General features: G+C 33.5%; 1 protein-coding gene across 2 annotated transcripts; it reads left to right on the top strand.

The window, feature by feature from the left end:
- The first annotated feature begins 3,787 nt into the window (after positions 1–3,787).
- Positions 3,788–13,773, top strand: LOC119612301 (soluble guanylate cyclase 88E). 2 transcript variants are annotated; one of them, XM_037968065.1, is made up of 9 exons: positions 3,788–4,412; positions 6,564–7,051; positions 7,218–7,341; positions 8,063–8,198; positions 8,261–8,387; positions 8,448–8,652; positions 10,628–11,868; positions 12,505–13,056; positions 13,124–13,773. In XM_037968065.1, exons 1-9 carry the CDS (start codon positions 4,245–4,247, stop codon positions 13,332–13,334), a joined length of 3,252 nt encoding a protein of 1,083 aa, XP_037823993.1. In that variant the 5' UTR covers positions 3,788–4,244; the 3' UTR covers positions 13,335–13,773. The 2 variants fall into 2 exon arrangements, with proteins under 2 accessions (XP_037823993.1, XP_037823994.1); XM_037968066.1 differs by having other exon boundaries at positions 4,245–4,412; positions 12,526–13,056.
- Positions 13,774–15,836: the final 2,063 nt, after the last annotated feature.

The raw sequence follows: 15,836 nt of genomic DNA, 5'->3' as shown, positions 1-15,836 counted from the left end.
CTCTATCACAGCACGTCGTAATCACGTGTGAAATAAACGCTTTTTTTAATTCCCAACATTGGTGTGATGGTGAATATTAATGCGTTTGTTGTGTGTTGAATTTGTAGTCAAACACCATCATATCAAACAGTCAGAAGACATCACAACTCTGTGGTGTAATTAATAGGAAAATTATTTACATTTAATTATTTATACCGTTTGATTCTGTTTTATTTATATGATAAATCATTAAATAAAATTTATCACGAAAATTTTATAATAATGGAGAATGATTTGTTGAATGTGTTGGTATGGTATCTTTAAAGTAATTTGTTGATTTAATTTGCGAACAAATTATAATAAACAAGAATTAATTTAAACAATATGAAAATAATTGAAATATGTAAATAGATAGTTGTGTTAAGTGCCACAATTACTTAAGTATATAAATAAATTTTAAATATTATGTAGATTTTTTAATTTTTCATAAGAAAAACTTATTTTACTCTTATTATTATCACAGTAAATTAATTTCTTAAAATAAATTTAAATAAAAATAGAAATCATAAATCTGTGTTTATTGTAAAATGGCCTTTTCTCTAGCAAAAACAGATATCATTTTATGACATTTACTTTTCTATATTTTATCTTTTAATGGGATTTAATTATACTCTAGATAACCATAAATTGATAGAGCATCTATGTCCTTTTTACCTCCTGCTAACTTTATGACACATATAATTTTTATTTTTTCCTAAGATTAACGTTATCGTTTCGATGTGATTGCTGGTATCGAAAACAACATAAACTTTTATTAAAAACAGATAAAACTTCTTAAGAAATGATTGATAGCAAAAAAAAATATAAAGCGAGTCAATAGAGAAGATGTCTGTGTTATTACCAGCAGTTTAACATCATCATACAAATGACTTTTGCACATTTCACACTTCAGTTATAAGCAGCATATTTATATTAAAGGCGTCAAGGTTAAGATGTTAAGCAACTACTAAAATATAATACTAAATCATAATTATATTAAGAAGTTATTAAAACAAAAATCTACACATAATGAAGTAAAGGAATAGAATTACTAAAATGAGTTCTAATTATAAGAAGGGATTAAAGAAAATAAATTTACATTAGGTAATAAAAGTTATCGATAAAAAAGTCTAGTTCTAGTTCCGTTTAAATTCTAGTTCTGTTCTAATTTTGTTCTAGTTCTGTTCTAATTTTGTTCTAGTTCTGTTCTAGTTCTGTTCTAGTTCTGTTCTAGTCTGTTCTAGTTCTGTTCTAGTTCTGTTCTAGTTCTGTTCTAGTTCTGTTCTAGTTCTGTTCTAGTTCTGTTCTAGTTCTGTTCTAGTTCTGTTCTAGTTCTGTTCTAGTTCTGTTCTATTCTAGTTCTGTTCTAGTTCTGTTCTAGTTCTGTTCTAGTTCTGTTCTAGTTCTGTTCTAGTTTCTGTTCTAGTTCTGTTCTAGTTCTGTTCTAGTTCTGTTCTAGTTCTGTTCTAGTTCTGTTCTAGTTCTGTTCTAGTTCTGTTCTAGTTCTGTTCTAGTTCTGTTCTAGTTCTGTTCTAGTTCTGTTCTAGTTCTGTTCTAAGTTCTGTTATTCTGTTCTAATTTGTTCTAGTTCTGTTCTAGTTTCTGTTCTAAGTTCTGTTCTAGTTCTGTTCTAGTTCTGTTCTAGTTCTGTTCTAGTTCTGTTCTAGTTCTGTTCTAGTTTCTGTTCTAGTTCTGTTCTAGTTCTGTTCTAGTTCTGTTCTAGTTCTGTTCTAGTTCTGTTCTAGTTCTGTTAGTCTGTCTAGTTCTGTTCTAGTTCTGTTCTAGTTCAGTTTCTAGTTCTGTTCTAGTTCTGTTCTAGTTCTGTTCTAGTTCTGTTCTAGTTCTGTTCTAGTTCTGTTCTAGTTCAGTTCTAGTTCTGTTCGAGTTCTGTTCTAGTTCAGTTCTAGTTCAGTTCTAGTTCAGTTCTAGTTCAGTTCTAGTTCAGTTCTAGTTCAGTTCTAGTTCAGTTCTTGTTCAGTTCTAGTTCAATTCTAGTTCAGTTCTAGTTCAGTTCTAGTTCAGTTCTAGTTCAGTTCTAGTTCAGTTCAAGTTCAGTTCTAGTGCAGTTCTAGTTCAGTTCTGTTCGAGTTCTGTTCTAGTTCAGTTCTAGTTCAGTTCTAGTTCAGTTCTAGTTCAGTTCTAGTTCAGTTCTAGTTCAGTTCTAGTTCAGTTCTAGTTCAGTTCTAGTTCAGTTCTTGTTCAGTTCTAGTTCAGTTCTAGTTCAGTTCTAGTTCAGTTCTAGTTCAGTTCTAGTTCAGTTCTAGTTCAGTTCTAGTTCAGTTCTAGTTCAGTTCTAGTTCAGTTCTAGTTCAGTTCTAGTTCAGTTCTAGTTCAGTTCTAGTTCAGTTCTAGTTCAGTTCTAGTTCAGTTCTAGTTCAGTTCTAGTTCAGTTCTAGTTCTAGTTCAGTTCTTGTTCAGTTCAGTTCAGTTCTAGTTCAGTTCTAGTTCAGTTCTAGTTCAGTTCTAGTTCAGTTCTAGTTCAGTTCTAGTTCAGTTCTAGTTCAGTTCTAGTTCAGTTCTAGTTCAGTTCTAGTTCAGTTCTAGTTCAGTTCTAGTTCAGTTCTAGTTCAGTTCTAGTTCAGTTCTAGTTCAGTTCTAGTTCAGTTCTAGTTCAGTTCTAGTTCAGTTCTAGTTCAGTTCTAGTTCAGTTCTAGTTCTAGTTCAGTTCTAGTTCAGTTCTTGTTCAGTTCTAGTTCTGTTCTAGTTCTGTTCTAGTTCTGTTCTAGTTCTGTTCTAGTTCAGTTCTAGTTCAGTTCTAGTTCAGTTCTAGTTCAGTTCTAGTTCAGTTCTAGTTCAGTTCTTGTTCAGTTCTAGATCAGTTCTAGTTCAGATCTAGTTCAGTTCTAGTTCAGTTCTAGTTCAGTTCTAGTTCAGTTCTAGTTCAGTTCTAGTTCAGTTCTAGTTCAGTTCTAGTTAAGTTCTAGTTCAGTTCTAGTTCAGTTCTAGCTCAGTTCTAGTTCAGTTCTAGTTCAGTTCTAGTTCAGTTCTAATTCTGTTCTAGTTCAGTTCTAGTTCAGTTCTAGTTCAGTTCTAGTTCAGTTCTAGTTCTGTTCTATTTCTGTTCTAGTTCTGTTCTAGTTCTGTTCTAGTTCTGTTCTAGTTCTGTTCTAGTTCTGTTCTAGTTCAGTTCTTGTTCAGTTCTAGATCAGTTCTAGTTCAGTTCTAGTTCAGTTCTAGTTCAGTTCTAGTTCAGTTCTAGTTAAGTTCTAGTTCAGTTCTAGTTCAGTTCTAGCTCAGTTCTAGTTCAGTTCTAGTTCAGTTCTAGTTCAGTTCTAGTTCAGTTCTAATTCTGTTCTAGTTCAGTTCTAGTTCAGTTCTAGTTCAGTTCTAGTTCAGTTCTAGTTCTGTTCTATTTCTGTTCGAGTTCTGTTCGAGTTCTGTTCGAATTCTGTTCGAATTCTGTTCTAGTTCTGTTCTAGTTCTGTTCTGTTCTAGTTCTGTTCTAGTTCAGTTCTAGTTCCATTCGGAAATCGGTTATGTAATTCCGCTAGCAACACTTAATGTCATAGCACTCTGATTATCCTTTCATATTATGGACTAATAATTCAGTAATTATTATAGTTTTAACAGATTTTTACCAAAAAAAAATCTTACAAAACTCAAATAACAGAAACACTTACGATTAGAACATTAGATTAGTATCATTCATGATTTTATAACCTCTTTTCAGAGAGGCGGTCTGTGTGACCCATAAAAACTAAAAACACCAAGTATATCATTTCACCCTAATAATTCTTCAATTTTCCTTTTTGTCTCTTTTCAGATGACCATCAGTAGCAGCAGCAAACAACAAAACCCACAGCAGCAACTTAGTACCCAGCATCATCATCAGAAACAACAACAATATGAAAAACATTGATACTTAAAAAGAAATTAATTAAAGTTTATATAGAAAGAGGGAAAGAAACGTTAAGTTGACATCTACGTCCTTTCTCCGCAAATCAACTTCTTGTTGACAGGAGGTTGGTCCCTTTTTAGAACAACAAGGACATTTTGCAAATACTATAAATAAATATTTCTTAAACCTGATTATACTACAGAATTGTTATCAAATGGCTTCAAGTTAAGTCAAGTTTTCCATTTTACTTTACCCCTCCTTAACTTGTCTTATCTGTGTATGTGCGTGTGAGTGGACAACAGGATACAAGAAATAGGAAATAAGAAAAGAAGGAGAAAATTATAATTTGAAACAAATTGTTACAACAAGTATTAAATAAATAAAAAACATGTATGGCCTGCTACTGGAAAATCTATCGGAATATATTAAATCAGTGTATGGTGAGGAAAAATGGGAGGACATACGACGACAGGCTGGGGTTGATTCACCCTCATTTAGTGTCCATCAAGTGTATCCGGAGAATTTATTAAATAAATTGGCAAAGAAGGCACAGCAGGTAGGAAACATATAAAAACTGGACAACTGTTATATGAAAAGTTTTGATATGTATTTAAAAAGCAATTGTTGTTAATTTTGGATGTTTTTGTGGGATTTTGATTAAGAATTAAAGGATAAATTGATACGATGAAAAGTTTCAACAAGTTCTGCAACTTTTGTCATAAAATTAATAAAATATTTGTTCACATTTCCTATTATAATTTCCTAATCTCTTATATACTGAACTAGAACTGAACTAGAACTGAACTAGAACTGAACTAGAACTGAACTAGAACTGAACTAGAACTGAACTAGAACTGAACTAGAACTGAACTAGAACTGAACTAGAACTGAACTAGAACTGAACTAGAACTGAACTAGAACTGAACTAGAACTGAACTAGAACTGAACTAGAACTGAACTAGAACTGAACTAGAACTGAACTAGAACTGAACTAGAACTAGACTGAACTAGAACTGAACTAGAACTGAACTAGAACTGAACTAGAACTGAACTAGAACTGAACTAGAACTGAACTAGAACTGAACTAGAACTGAACTAGAACTGAACTAGAACTGAACTAGAACTGAACTAGAACTGAACTAGAACTGAACTAGAAACTGAACTAGAACTGAACTAGAACTGAACTAGAACTGAACTAGAACTGAACTAGAACTGAACTAGAACTGAACTAGAACTGAACTAGAACTGAACTAGAACTGAACTAGAACTGAACTAGAACTGAACTAGAACTGAACTAGAACTGAACTAGAAACTGAACTAGAACTGAACTAGAACTGAACTAGAACTGAACTAGAACTGAACTAGAACTGAACTAGAACTGAACTAGAACTGAACTAGAACTGAACTAGAACTGACTAGAACTGAACTAGAACTGAACTAGAACTGAACTAGAACTGAACTAGAATGACTAGAACTGACTAGAACTGAACTAGAACTGAACTAGAACTGAACTAGAACTGATCTAGTCTAGAACTGAACTAGAACTAAACTAGAACTGAACTAGAACTGAACTAGAACTGAACTAGAACTGAACTAGAACTGAACTAGAACTGAACTAGAACTGAACTAGAACTGAACTAGAACTGAACTAGAACTGAACTAGAACTGAACTAGAACTGAACTAGAACTGAACTAGAACTGAACTAGAACTGAACTAGAACTGAACTAGAACTGAACTAGAACTGAACTAGAACTGAACTAGAACTGAACTACAACTGAACTACAACTGAACTAGAACTGAACTAGAACTGAACTAGAACTGAACTAGAACTGAACTAGAACTGAACTAGAACTGAACTAGAACTGAACTAGAACTGAACTAGAACTGAACTAGAACTGAACTAGAACTGAACTAGAACTGAACTAGAACTGAACTAGAACTGAACTAGAACTGAACTAGAACTAAACTAGAACTGAATTAGAACTAGAACTGAACTAGAACTGAACTAGAACTGAACTAGAACTGAACTAGAACTGAACTAGAACTGAACTAGAACTGAACTAGAACTGAACTAGAACTGAACTAGAACTGAACTAGAACTGAACTAGAACTGAACTAGAACTGAACTAGAACTGAACTAGAACTGAACTAGAACTGAACTAGAACTGAACTAGAACTGAACTAGAACTGAACTAGAACTGAACTAGAACTGAACTAGAACTGAACTAGAACTGAACTAGAACTGAACTAGAACTGAACTAGAACTGAACTAGAACTGAACTAGAACTGAACTAGAACTGAACTAGAACTGAACTAGAACTGAACTAGAACTGAACTAGAACTGAACTAGAACTGAACTAGAACTGAACTAGAACTGAACTAGAACTGAACTAGAACTGAACTAGAACTGAACTAGAACTGAACTAGAACTGAACTAGAACTGAACTAGAACTGAACTAGAACTGAACTAGAACTGAACTAGAACTGAACTAGAACTGAACTAGAACTAGAACTGAACTAGAACTGAACTAGAACTGAACTAGAACTGAACTAGAACTGAACTAGAACTAGAACTGAACTAGAACTGAACTAGACCTGAACTAGAACATAACCTGAATCTCGGGTGCCACTATAACTTATTTGATCTCCCGAACTCATAACAAACTCATATAAAAACCTATTTTTAAATATTTTTTCTCTCTTCAGGTACTCGGCGTTACCGAACGTGAATTCATGGATCAAATGGGTGTCTATTTTGTCGGCTTTGTTGGACAATATGGTTATGATCGTGTACTCTCCGTACTCGGTCGTCATATGCGTGACTTTCTCAATGGCCTCGATAATTTACATGAATATTTGAAATTTTCCTATCCCCGCATGCGTGCACCCTCGTTTATATGTGAAAATGAAACTAAACAAGGTCTAACCCTACACTATCGCTCGAAAAGACGTGGTTTTGTATACTACACCATGGGGCAAATACGGGAGGTGGCACGTTATTTCTATCACAAAGAAATGCATATAGAACTGGTGCGCGAGGAAATACTCTTCGATACGGTGCATGTAACATTTCAGTTGACATTCGATAATCGAGCCTTTACATTGGCCTCGTTGGCCATGACACGCGAAGAGAAACATTTGCCAATTAGTGCACATGTGTTATTTGAGATTTTTCCATTTTGTATAGTGTTTGGGTAAGTGGCTAGCTCGCAACAGTATCAACATCATTGTCATCCTCATCCAACAAACCCGCATTTCCTTTTCATTCATTCATCAAGGAGTTATTGGTCCCTGTTGACATCATCACTATACATTTGTCTTTGTAATGCAAACATTTTATTTTGTTCATTTTGTCCTTAGTGCTGACATGGTTGTTCGTAGTATTGGAAATTCTTTAATGGTCATATTGCCAGAGTTGTTGGGTAAAAAAATCACAGCATGGTTCGATCTAGTTCGTCCTTTAATAGCCTTTAAATTTCAAACGGTAAGTTTTCCCATATATATACATACACTTACAAACACACACACACAACACCAATTATCATTGCCGCATCTTAATGTTGCGAACACTGTTTCCAAGAGTAGAAGACAACATAAACTTTTTTCATAATTTTTAAATTTTTTAGGAATTTTATATCCTAGTTCAGTTCATGAGTAATTTAATTCAAGATCGGTTCCAAATTATTTCTCGATTAGTTCCAGATCAGTTCGTCATAAGTTCAAGATCGTTCTAGCTCTACATCAGTTCTGGATTAGTTTTAAATTAGATCCAGATAAGTTATAGAGCAGTTCCAGACAGTAGTTACCAGTGAAAAACAGTGTTTTTCTAACATCACCTGACGAAACGACAATTTCTTTTAACCCAACAAATACTCATACATTCAATCCTGGCAGACAGCCTGCCAGCAGTATTCTATTGCTAATTGGTTTAATGCTTTTCTAACATTGCCTCTGCATTCATTTCTATTGTCATTCTATTCAATGAAAACAATTAATTTGTGTACATAGTTCAGTAAACCTTATTAACGTATTTATGCATTATATAGAGCAGCCAACCATTAGAACTCTAACACTTAACTAGAGTCCTTTTCATAAACACACACACACACACACACAAATACAATATTAACATTTTGCAATTGTAATTGAATTTCTTTAGTCATTGTTTTACCTTGTGAATGTATGTGTTTGCATTTTCCGCATAGATTTTAAATAGAACGAATAATATATTTGAATTGGTTACGGTTGAACCGGTAACCGATAGAGACGAGGAACAGAAATCAAATGAATTGATGTTACATGATGACGGTTCAGAGTCGGAGAAATCATTAAGGTTGAAAGGTTAGTTTACTGCTCTCTATTTTCTCTTTGAACATTTGCAAAAAATATTCATTTTTATTTAGGTCAAATGGTTTATATGGAAAATTGGAGAATGATTATGTTTTTGGGCACACCTGTTATGCCGGATTTGAATTCTCTTATAACGACAGGTCTGTACATTAATGATTTGTCCATGCATGATTTCAGCAGGTAATTTAAAGATTTTAACTTTTATGTTTTAAAATTTATAGTTGTTTTTTTTTTCTTCAGAGATCTTATGTTGGCGGGTACACAACAATCGGTTGAATTGAAATTGGCCTTAGATCAGGAGCAGCAAAAGTCGAAAAAGTTAGAAGAATCGATGAGAAAACTGGATGAAGAAATGCGCAGAACGGATGAGTTATTATATCAGATGATACCGAAACAAGTGGCGGATCGTTTGAGAAGGGGAGAGAATCCAATAGATACGTGTGAGGTAAGAGGAAACGATTCAAATTTAAGTTTAAGTATGATCTACTTCAGTTCTAGTACAGTTCTAAGTAATTCAGTTCTAGTTGAGTTCTAGTTCTGATCTAAATCAGTGCTAGTTAAGATCTTGTTCAGTTCTAGTTCAGTTCTAGTTTAGTACTAGTTCAGTTCTAGTTCAATTCTAGTCTAGTTCAGTTCTAATTCAGTTCTAGTTCAGTTCTAGTTCAGTTCTAGTTCAGTTCTAGTTCAGTTCTAATTCAGTTCTAGTTCAGTTCTAGTTCAGTTCAAGTTCAGTTCAAGTTCAGTTGTAGTTCAGTTCTAGTTCAGTTCTAGTTCAGTTCTAGTTCAGTTCTAGTTCCGTTCTAGTTCAGTTCTAGTTCAGTTCTAGTTCAGTTCTAGTTCAGTTCTAGTTCAGTTCTAGTTAAGTTCTAGTTCAGTTCTAGTTCAGTTCTAGTTCAGTTCTAGTTCAGTTCTAATTCAGTTCTAGTTCAGTTCTAGTTCTAGTTCAGTTCTAGTTCAGTTCTAGTTCAGTTCTAGTTCAGTTCTAGTTCAGTTCTAGTTCAGTTCTAGTTCAGTTCTAGTTCAGTTCTAGTTCAGTTCTAGTTCAGTTCTAGTTCAGTTCTAGTTCAGCTCTAGTTCAGCTTCTAGTTCAGTTCTAGTTCAGCTCTAGTTCAGTTCTAGTTCAGTTCTAGTTCAGTTCTAGTTCAGTTCTAGTTCAGTTCTAGTTCAGTTCTAGTTCAGTTCTAGTTCAGTCTAGTTCAGGTCTAGTTCAGGCGAGTTCATCTATTCAGTCTATTCGTTCTAGTTCGTTCTAGTTCAGTTCTAGTTCAGTTCTAGTTCAGTTCTAGTTCAGTTCTAGTTCAGTTTCTAGTTCAGTTCTAGTTCAGTTCTAGTTCAGTTCTAGTTCAGTTCTAGTTCAGTTCTAGTTCAGTTCAGTTCAGTTCTAGTTCAGTTCAGTTCAGTTCTAGTTCAGTTCTAGTCAGTTCTACGTTCAGTTTCTAGTTCAGTTCTAGTTCAGTTTCTAGTTCAGTCTAGTTCAGTTCTAGTTCAGTTCTAGTTCAGTTCTAGTCTAGTTCAGTTCTAGTTCAGTTCTAGTTCAGTTCTAGTTCAGTTCTAGTTCAGTTCTAGTTCAGTTCTAGTTCAGTTCTAGTTCAGTTCTAGTTCAGTTCTAGTTCAGTTCTAGTTCAGTTCTAGTTCAGTTCTAGTTTAGTTCTAGTTCAGTTCTAGTTTAGTTCAGTTCTAGTTCAGTTCTAGTTCAGTTCTAGTTCAGTTCTAGTTCAGTTCTAGTTCAGTTCTAGTTCAGTTCTAGTTCATTTCTAGTTCAGTTCTAGTTCAGTTCTAGTTCAGTTCTAGTTCAGTTCTAGTTCAGTTCTAGTTTAGTTCTAGTTCAGTTCTAGTTTAGTTCAGTTCTAGTTCAGTTCTAGTTCAGTTCTAGTTCAGTTCTAGTTCAGCTCTAGTTCAGTTCTAGTTCAGTTCTAGTTCAGTTCTAGTTCAGTTCTAGTTCAGTTCTAGTTCAGTTCTAGTTCAGTTCTAGTTCAGTTCTAGTTCAGTTCTAGTTCAGTTCTAGTTCAGTTCTAGTTCAGTTCTAGTTCAGTTCTAGTTCAGTTCTAGTTCAGTTCTAGTTCAGTTCTAGTTCAGTTCTAGTTCAGTTCTAGTTCAGTTCTAGTTCAGTTCTAGTTCAGTTCTAGTTCAGTTCTAGTTCAGTTCTAGTTCAGTTCTAGTTCAGTTCTAGTTCAGTTCTAGTTCAGTTCTAGTTCAGTTCTAGTTCAGTTCTAGTTCAGTTCTAGTTCAGTTCTAGTTCAGTTCTAGTTCAGTTCTAGTTAGTTCTAGTTCAGTTCTAGTTTAGTTCAGTTCTAGTTCAGTTCTAGTTCAGTTCTAGTTCAGTTCTAGTTCAGTTTTAGTTCAGTTCTAGTTCAGTTCTAGTTCAGTTCTATATTAGAATCAGTAGTTCATCTCCCCTAACTTTCTCAATTATTTTCTAGATGTTTGACTGTGTTTCCATATTATTTTCGGATGTTGTTACCTTCACCGAAATCTGCAGTCGCATTACACCTATGGAAGTCGTTTCCATGCTAAATGCCATGTATTCCATTTTTGATACGTTAACAGAACGCAATTCCGTCTATAAAGTCGAAACTATTGGTGATGCTTATATGGTTGTAGCTGGAGCTCCAGAAAAAGATCCAAATCATGCTGAAAAAGTGTGTGACATGGCCTTAGACATGGTGGATGCTATAACAGATTTGAAAGATCCCTCAACGGGTCAACATTTACGTATACGTGTAGGTGTACATTCCGGTGCTGTGGTAGCTGGTATTGTGGGTCTTAAAATGCCACGCTATTGCCTGTTTGGTGATTCTGTAAATACAGCCTCGCGCATGGAGTCGACGAGTACAGCTATGAAAGTGCATGTTTCCGAATCAACAAAAGAGTTTTTGGGACCGAACTATAGACTAACAGAACGTGGTGAAATCGATGTTAAGGGTAAGGGAACAATGAAAACCTATTGGCTGGATGAGCGCGAACATCGTAAGCCATTGCAATTGTCCATGGCTCAAGTGCATCCGTTATCTGCATTTCCTCCAGCGACATCTTCGGCTTCAACAGCCTTAATAGGTGCTACAAAGTCTGTGCCCAAGGCTATAATGCCGGCACCTAAACCGGTGGTAGCCAAGGAAAAACCTCCCGTCTCCACTGCTATTGCAGTACAAAATTCTACAGAAGTTAAAGTCGATAATTCCATGAATGCATCTTCTCTCACAGAAGATCGCAGTCGCATTTATTCCCCCGTCACTTTCAAAGATGTAGCCCGCCGCAGTATAGCAAACTCACCGGTACGTTCACTTTATGGTGGCAGCATGGTGTCACAAGAAAAAGGACGAGAATCTCGATCAAATTCTACAGGTCATGTATTCATGCGTTCGCCTAGTGATGTCTTCGGTTCGCTCATCTTAGACACCGAAGAGTTCTTGGAAGATTTACAAATATCCCGCAGTTCTTTGGCCAACAATTCACAGTGTCCCTGCAGTCCTATACCACCGTTTCGCATTGGCAGTGCTCCATCTAAACCACGACCCAATAATCCCGATCAATTTACTCCCGAAGAATTGGCCGCCATGGATCAGACTACTCCACCATCAACAGCACCTGCTCGTGATAATTACAATATGAAGTCTTCATCATCGACTTCCAGTCTAACGGTGGAGAAAGTGCAAAAAACCAGGTATGAAAGCAAGTATAAGGAAGTTTGATCACAACTCTTTGGCGAGGTTTTATTTTGTCTAGATTTGAATAGCGTTTTGAAAGGTGTAAAGTAAGTTCAGATGTTGAAAGAGTTCTGTTTTTTCCGAAAGTTCTGATTTAGTTTAAAGCATGATTTTTAACACTTCTTTGGATTTTTTAAAAACTTTATTAATTTTCTTTAATTAAAAATTTTCTACTAACCAATTAAGATTTTAAGAAAAGATAAAAACTTCTATAGAAAAGTTGTGTGAATCAAAACTACTTTTTCTATAGAAAATTTCTCCGAATCAGAGCTACTTTTTTATAGAAAAATCGTCTAAATTGGATCAACTATTTCTATAGAAAAATTGTCTGAAAAGTAGCAACTTTTTCTATAGAAAAATTGCCTCAATCTGGGCCACTTTTTCTATAGAAAAGTGTCTGAATCTGGGCAACTTTATCTCAGAGAAAAATAGAGTTTTTAATTATTTTAAAATGCATCCCATTTATCTTTCTCTTATAACACCCTTTTCTCTTTTATAATTTTTTTACTCACTCTTTCTATCTCTTTCATTCCATTCTTTCTTTCTTTTTCCCTCTCATTCTCTCTCTTTCTTATATTGATATCTCTAATTAGAAAAATAACATTTTCGCCTAGGATTACAAATGTCACAACACCGCAGGACAAGCTGGAGAAAACTCGTCCCCCTATGGTCTCAACTGCTCCTACCCCAGTCGCCGTATGTCCACAAAAGAAGGTGCAGCAACAAATGAAACAAAAACATTTGCAGCAACAAAAACAGCTGCAGCAAACCTCTGAAAAGAAACTGGCATTTACTGACAGTCGTTCCACCTCCAAGGATTCAATATCTATGCATTCACCTCCACCCATGCGCTCACTGTCAGCGCCCCTGCCCATGTCTAAGGCAGCGCGTAAAGCTTTTCTGGCGGCCAAACAAACTAAAGCTATAGAGAAATTGGACAAAATGATCGAAGAAGTCACAGAGAGTGAACATCAAATGAAAACATCACACTCCATGAGAATACATGATGTTTTTGGCGATCGTATACAGGGTCAGGGGCATGGTGAAGATGATATGGATATGGAGGGAGGTTGTCCACTGTTTCTACCACCACCTCCTAGACATATGGCAAATTCAATATCAGATTCCAATATATGCAGTCATGGGTAAGTTTTTTTTTTATATAGTTTTTATTTAAATTTGGAAATCGTATAATTTTGCTCTTTATTTTAGGCACAGTCATGGTCACGCCCCCACCATGCATCACGCTCCTTGTCACCATGTACATGAACCTTCCTCCTCCACCAAAATCAGCACAAGTCAAAGTTTCAGTCATGCCCGCCATACGGCTTCCATACATCCCTGCTGTTCAGGCTATACACCGCACTCCTCCAATGGCCGACACTCACATCGTATGCACTCGAATGCCTGCGAAATACTTTAGACTCTTGTCCGCGACACCAGTCTATTTTCCTTTTTAGGATCTTTATTAAACAAAAGCAATGGTTTTCAAAAGTGGCTTTAACTATCAAGTATGAAAGATTGATGAATTTAAGAAAACAAAAAAACCGAAACAACTGGATATTATTTGGATACTCCTCGTATTGTTTTGAATTGAATTTCAAAAAAAAAAAAATATTGAACGCTTTAAGTATTTTGTATGTGTAAACTAGTAAGTATGTAGGGTACAAATTTAAAATTTTTTAGTATAATTAAGAAAATAGCAAATACAAAAAGGGAAATTTAATGGATAAGGGAATGGAAAAAAGTTGTTCCGATTGACATCTTTTCTATAGAAAAATATGATTTGATTGAGTTAACTTTTCTATAGTAATAGTTGAGTTGATTGAGACAACTTTTCTATAGAAATAGTTGAGTTGATTAAAACAACTTTTCTATAGAAAAAGTTGATTTGATTTAGACAACATTTCTATAGAAAAAGTTGATCTGACTCAGACAACTTTCCTATAGAAAAAGTTGATCCGATTGAAACACCTTTTCTAAAGAAAAATTTGATCCGATTGAGACAACTTTTCTATAAAAAAAGTTGATTGGATTAAGACAACTTTTCTATAAAAAAAGTTGATTGGATTAAGACAACTTTTCTATAAAAAAAGTTGATCTGATTTTCTATTCTATAGAAAAAGTTGATTTGATTTCGACAACTTTTCTTTATAAAAAGTTGATCTGATTGAGACAAATATTATATAGAAAAAGTTGATTTGATTTCGACAACTTTTCTTTAGAATAAGTTGATCTGATTGAGACAACTATTCTATAGAAAAAGTTGTTTTGATTTAGACAACTTTTCTTTAGAAAAAGTTAATCTGATTTAGACAACTTCTCTTTATAAAAAGTTGATCTGATTTAGACAACTTTTGTTTATAAAAAGTTGATCTGATTTAGACAAATTTTCTTTATAAAAAGGTGATCTGATTCAGATAACTTTTCTATATAAAAACTTGATCTGGTTCGGACAACTTTTATATAGAAAAAGTTGAGTTGATTGAGACAACTTTTTTATAGAAAAAGTTGATCCGATTGAGTTAACTTTTCTATAAAAAAGTTGATTTAATTAAGACAACTTTTCTATAAAAAATGTTGATCTGATTCAGACAACTTTCCTTTAGAAAAAGTTGGTTTGATTCAGACAACTTTTCTATAGAAATAGTTAATCTGATTTCGACAGGATTCCAAAATGTATATTGATTTTTTGAAATTTATTGTAATTCGTTTCCTTTTCCAATTTATTTCCCTTGCAAAACGTCAAATTAATAATGTTTTAAAGTTTCTATATTCTATACAAAATAAATTAAATATAATTAAAGGAAACTATACATTAGTATACCTCTTAAAAGGACAATATATATATTTTGGAAAAAAATTCTAAAAAAGAAAAACCAAATACATAGATAAATTAGTAAAAGAAATATAAATTATTTTTGCCTCTATATATAAATATTAAAAAAAATACTCTTTAAATTAAAATAAACAAGAAAACAAGTATGTAATTACTTAACTATAGTTAGGAATAAAGCATATCCAAAAATTAGTTAATAAGTCAAAGGACTAGAGTGTTATTTTGAAAACAAAAGAAAATATTAAAATAATATCTATTTAATGTTTTTTAATTAAATACTCGTTTATATTTTTGAAATTTAATACAAAAAGTTGTTTAATATAAAATTTAAATGGACTTAGTACGCTTTTTTAGTACAATTTTAAAATATTTTTTTGTTATTAACTTCTAAATACTAAACAACCTGTAAAAATTTGCTTAAATAATTAATAAATGTCAACTTAAAATAGTCAAAACACTCTGCTATACATCTAGTCAAAACAACAAACACTTTGGTTCAGGCCAAAAAGGATAATATCCTGTGATATCCTTCGAAAATTTTTATTCAACATTTTGATGATCAATATACGTATGTATGTCAAAGATTAATCAAAACAACAACCCAAAGCAAATAAAAACAAACAACTCTCACTCACTCTCTCTCTTTCTCTCCTTCATTTCACTAGTCATTTTTTTTTATTTTCTCCTTTTTACATTCAGTTTAGTTGTAAACAACACCACGAGTAGTAGAAAGCTCTAGTTAAATTATTGTATTAAATATTAACAAAAAAGTTTTAGTTATATTAAATAAATAAAATATTGTATTATTATTGGTTTTTAGTGTTAATTTATTATAGTTAAATGTGTAAATGTTTTAAAAATTATAAAAAATCAAAACAACCAACAAAGTATAAACAAAAAAAGTGGCTTGCCAATTGTTAAATGGAAATAAAATTATAAACCTACAGATAGGTAATAAATAAAAGTGATTTAATAATTTAATTAAAACGGTAAAAAAGTTAACAAATATCAGTTCCAGCAACAGGTAAGTGCTAAATTTTTAATTATTTTTTTTACCAAAACTTATGTGGGGCAGCAGCAATATGT

The sequence above is a fragment of the Lucilia sericata genome, unplaced genomic scaffold (genome assembly GCF_015586225.1).
Source record: "Lucilia sericata isolate MDLA Ls3-8-SP2 unplaced genomic scaffold, ASM1558622v1 Contig001646F_arrow, whole genome shotgun sequence".
Taxonomy (NCBI): Eukaryota; Metazoa; Arthropoda; class Insecta; order Diptera; family Calliphoridae; genus Lucilia; species Lucilia sericata.
This window is presented reverse-complemented; position numbering and strand designations above follow the sequence as displayed.

What these genes read in the sequence shown, in the direction of transcription:
- LOC119612301 (XM_037968065.1), top strand. Translation starts at nt 4,245, where the DNA reads ATGTATGGCCTGCTACTGGAAAATCTATCGGAATATATTAAATCAGTG. An exon ending in TAGCCTTTAAATTTCAAACG is followed by an intron (nt 7,342 to 8,062) that starts GTAAGTTTTCCC and finishes TTTTCCGCATAG; the next exon opens with ATTTTAAATAGAACGAATAA. An exon ending in GAGAAAGTGCAAAAAACCAG is followed by an intron (nt 11,869 to 12,504) that starts GTATGAAAGCAA and finishes ATCTCTAATTAG; the next exon opens with AAAAATAACATTTTCGCCTA.